This window comes from Haliotis rufescens, unplaced genomic scaffold, assembly GCF_023055435.1.
Source record: "Haliotis rufescens isolate VD_foot unplaced genomic scaffold, xgHalRufe1.0.p SCAF_491, whole genome shotgun sequence".
Classification (NCBI taxonomy): domain Eukaryota; kingdom Metazoa; phylum Mollusca; class Gastropoda; order Lepetellida; family Haliotidae; genus Haliotis; species Haliotis rufescens.
In genome coordinates, this window is record NW_025964214.1 from 743 (window position 1) to 4,765 (window position 4,023).

A 4,023-nucleotide genomic window follows, 5' to 3' on the forward strand; every position below is an offset into this window, starting at 1 on the left:
AATATTTCTCCTGCAACATGTGCCACTGCCCTGCATACATTAGGGGCACGTTCAGCAATGAATCGCTTAGAGTAGGCAAATTAATCGTTCATCCAAGGGTCTGGAACAGTTAGAAACGCTTGCGCAGTCTTCCAAAATGGCAGCACTACTACTTGGTTGCCTTGTCCTAATGAAGAACGTAATAGGAGAGGCTCGATGACGAACTGATGAAATTTATGACTACTTTGAAGATGTGGAGCAGACTGAGTATGATGGGGTGTTAGCTGCTTTGACTCCTTTCCCAGTTGATCCAGTCAAGTGAGTGGGTATGGTTTTACGCCTCTTTTAGCAATATTCCAGGAATATCACGGCAGGGGACACCAGAAATGGGCTTCACACATTGTACCCATGTCGGGAATCGAACCCGGGTCTTCGGCAAGACGAGCGAACGCTTTAACCACTAGGCTACCCGACAGCCCCTGATCCAGTGAAGAATTTCTTGTTCCACTGGCAAACTCAGCCACAGTGATTGGTATGATTGCAAGGCTGAAAGTTGTTGTCAGGTGAAGGTCATACATTGCCTCATGTCATTAGTTGACTAAGAATGGACACTTGTCACTTTACACTAATAGTGAGTGAGTGAGTGAGTTTGGTTTAACGCCGCTTTTAACAGTATTCCAGTCATATCATGTCAGCTTAATGTGGGAGGAAAGCCCGAAGTGATGCAGGTCTTTGACGTTTACCACTTCGGTGAAACCCACAAGCACGGGTATGGTGCTGACAAACCTAGAAACATAATCGGGGCGAACCAGGATTCGAACCCACAATCATAGGTTTCTGGTGTGCCCAAGGGACGCAACTCTGCACAGCTAATTGTGGCGCCTTAGACGACTGGGCCACCCGTGCCCCCCTTTACACTTATAGCGGGCTTGTGCATTCACGACACCACAGGTACGTATCTAGATGTGCTCAGAAGCCAATATTCCACCCTAAATCTGCAGAAAGTGTCAAATGGGAACAAATAAGTTGCTAGTTCATGTAAATATGGTAATAACTTGTAACAAGGCGACTTATATTCAACTGATAACCAAAAAGGACCAAAAACGTGTAAGAGGCTTAATTTGACATAATGTATTGACTGTAATGTAACAATGCAATGTTAAAATGCCTCTGAAACTAGGAACATAAAATAATCCTAATTTTAAACAAAATAAAAAATGCTTCCCAATTTGCCTCCCAAGGGCAATAAGTTCGGAATCCTAGATACATTTATTGTATCATTGGTTATTGGGAACTGTGCTAAACAGAGTGAGTCTGGTAAAAATTAACACCTGCCTTGAACAGCCACTAATGCATTCTGGATTTTCTCCACCTTGACATCAAGCCCTTTTTTCCTACATGCTTCTGCCCTGTTCTGAAAAATATACAAAAGGAAAAGGAGTTAGCTATGAATTAGACTTTGTTAAATCCAAGTAAGGATAAGAGTTTATAGATGAACAACTTATTTATTACAATTAAGAGCGACGTTTCGGTGTAGTTTCTAACACCGTTATAATGCAAGATTTTGTTGGTTTTTTGTAATAAAGAAGTTGTTCATCCATAAATTCTTATCCTTACTTCTCCAACTTCTAAATGCCTTGTAAAGAAGTTTGTGAAATCCACAGAATGAAAAGTAGCGCCACCAGTGGCTATTACCAGTTATGTCCCTTCTAAGCCTCTCCTATCAACCAAGTCAGCGAGTCGGACCACCCAATCCCATTAGTCACCCCTTACAACAAGAATAGTCGCCTTTTATTGCAAGCATGGGTTGCTGAAGACCTATTCTAACCTGGATCTTCACAGGTCGAGTGAGTGAGTGAGTATGGTTTTACGCCGCTTTTAGCAATATTCAAGCAATATCACGGTGGGGGAAACCAGAAATGGGCTACACACATTGTACCCATGTCTGGAATCAAACCCGGGTCTTCGGCGTAACGAGCGAACACTTTAACCACTAGGCTACCCGACCGCCCCTTCACAGGTCGAGATCTACTGAGTGTTTTAAACTAGGGACATCTAAATCTTCAGTTTTATCATCAGGGTTATGACAAGGAACCAGCGGACTAATGCCGGTTTTATTGTGTACGCCCACTAAGATACCCAGCCACAGTTTAACATGGATTCCCCACTCGGATATAGTTTACCGACTCCGAGTCAACCAGTCCTTGTTTTAGCTCCTTAATGTTAAACAGGGTAACAATTGATGCTCATGATATCAATCACTGGATTGTCTGGTCCAGACTTGATTATTTACAGACCGCCGTCATATAGATATAATATTGCTGAGTGTGGCGTTAAACAACAAAACAACCAACCAACCAGTTGTAAGTAATCAGAGGAATCAACATGTCTGATGCTGACAATTGCAAAACAACAGTACCTGCATATTGGAGAAATCCTTCTCAATGCATCCCGCATTTGACACAACATACAGATAATCTTCCGTCGTCTTTGTGACAATCAAGTCATCCAAAATTCCACCCTTTTCATTCAGAAATACTGACAGTGTCCCAGTGTTGTCCTTCATGCCCTGAACATCAGCAGGAACGAGAGACTCCATGTACTCAATACGATCTTTGCCAACTACTTTTGTTTGTAGCATGTGGGAAACATCAAAAATGCCAACATTTTCCCTCACATGCAGATGAGACTCTGATATAGTGTCTTTGTACTGCACTGGCATCTCCCAGCCAGCAAACGGAACCATTTTCCCATTTTGGGCAACATGGAAATCGTACAAACAAGTTCTTTGTAAATTGGAACTCTGAAAAGTAAAAAAATAACATTTGTTTCAGAAATAAAATGTTCAGAATATATATGAATAGTAATTGGATGTTGAGATAATGATTTATTTTGTTCCAAACTATTACATTGAATATTAATTGCTGCACTTTGATATCCCCTAAAAGTGAAAATAAGGTGTGGTGAAATGGGGTATAACGTCCCGTTCAAGATTATTGCACTTATATAGCGACGTGCATGTATGTGTGTGTGTGTGGCTGCTTGTACTAGTCCAGACTGATACCGATTTATAGTGCTATCACACTGAGATACCATGCCGCAGTCTAACATGAATACCCCACTCAGACACAGTATACTGACACCGAGCCGACCAGTCCTTGTTTTAGACCCTTAATTCCGAGCTCCAGACAGGGTAACAACAAGTACCATCTTTTAACGTCTTTTGGCATGACGCGGCTGGGGATCAAACCTCGGACCTTCCGCTCTCCGGGCAGACGGTCTACCATTAGACCACAGAGGCGGTCTAAAGTGAAAATAAGAGAGGAGTGAGTGAGTGGGTGAGTATGGTTTTACGCCACTTTTAGCAATATTCCAGCAATATCACGGCGGGGTACATCAGGTTTGGGCTTTGGGTGTACATCAGTTACATTAGTTTGGTTTGTTTGAAGGGGTGCATGTAAATAAATGCAAAAGATATTTATGAGTAAAGAGTCACACTCCCAATGTAGTTGTATATGGTGAATGTGGTAGGTTCCCACTACATATATTTATGTACAAATTAAAGTCATAAAGTATTGGTTAAACTTATTAAGGATGGTAGTGTGCAAGAGAGATTTCATCAGGTGAGCTAAACGAATAATAATTATATATAAATAATATATATGAATAATAGATTTATATGACGAAGACAATTTAAGAAGTATGCGTATGCATGTGACACATGAAACGCAATGCCAAGTAATAGAAAGAACTTAGCGAGTTCTCTTCCATGTTTTAAGTGACTGCCGCCAGCTCCGTGCCGACATGATCATACGCGACTAATATGGTATCGTATTCCACCTCTCTTGGTGTCGACATTAATTCAAAAATAGTAATAGCTCCATTCCCCAATCATGCTTGCTCTTTACCGTATTGTTGAACCTAAATACGCTCTTAGCGATGCTGTCATGTCTAAGTTTGCGCACACAACGCTGCACAAAAACACTGGTCCTCACAGTCTGCATTGCGAACATTGAAGGCACGTTGATAAATGGCCTTGACCCG

At 41.6% G+C, this 4,023-nt stretch overlaps 1 protein-coding gene across 1 annotated transcript; it reads right to left on the bottom strand.

Moving 5' to 3' along the window:
• Positions 1–867: 867 nt before the first annotated feature.
• On the bottom strand, positions 868–4,023 carry LOC125372855 (aminomethyltransferase, mitochondrial-like). Its single transcript, XM_048383531.1, has 3 exons — positions 3,888–4,023; positions 2,399–2,782; positions 868–1,393 (listed from the first exon to the last, which is right to left on the bottom strand). Exons 1-3 carry the CDS (start codon positions 3,990–3,992, stop codon positions 1,304–1,306), a joined length of 579 nt encoding a protein of 192 aa, XP_048239488.1. The 5' UTR covers positions 3,993–4,023; the 3' UTR covers positions 868–1,303.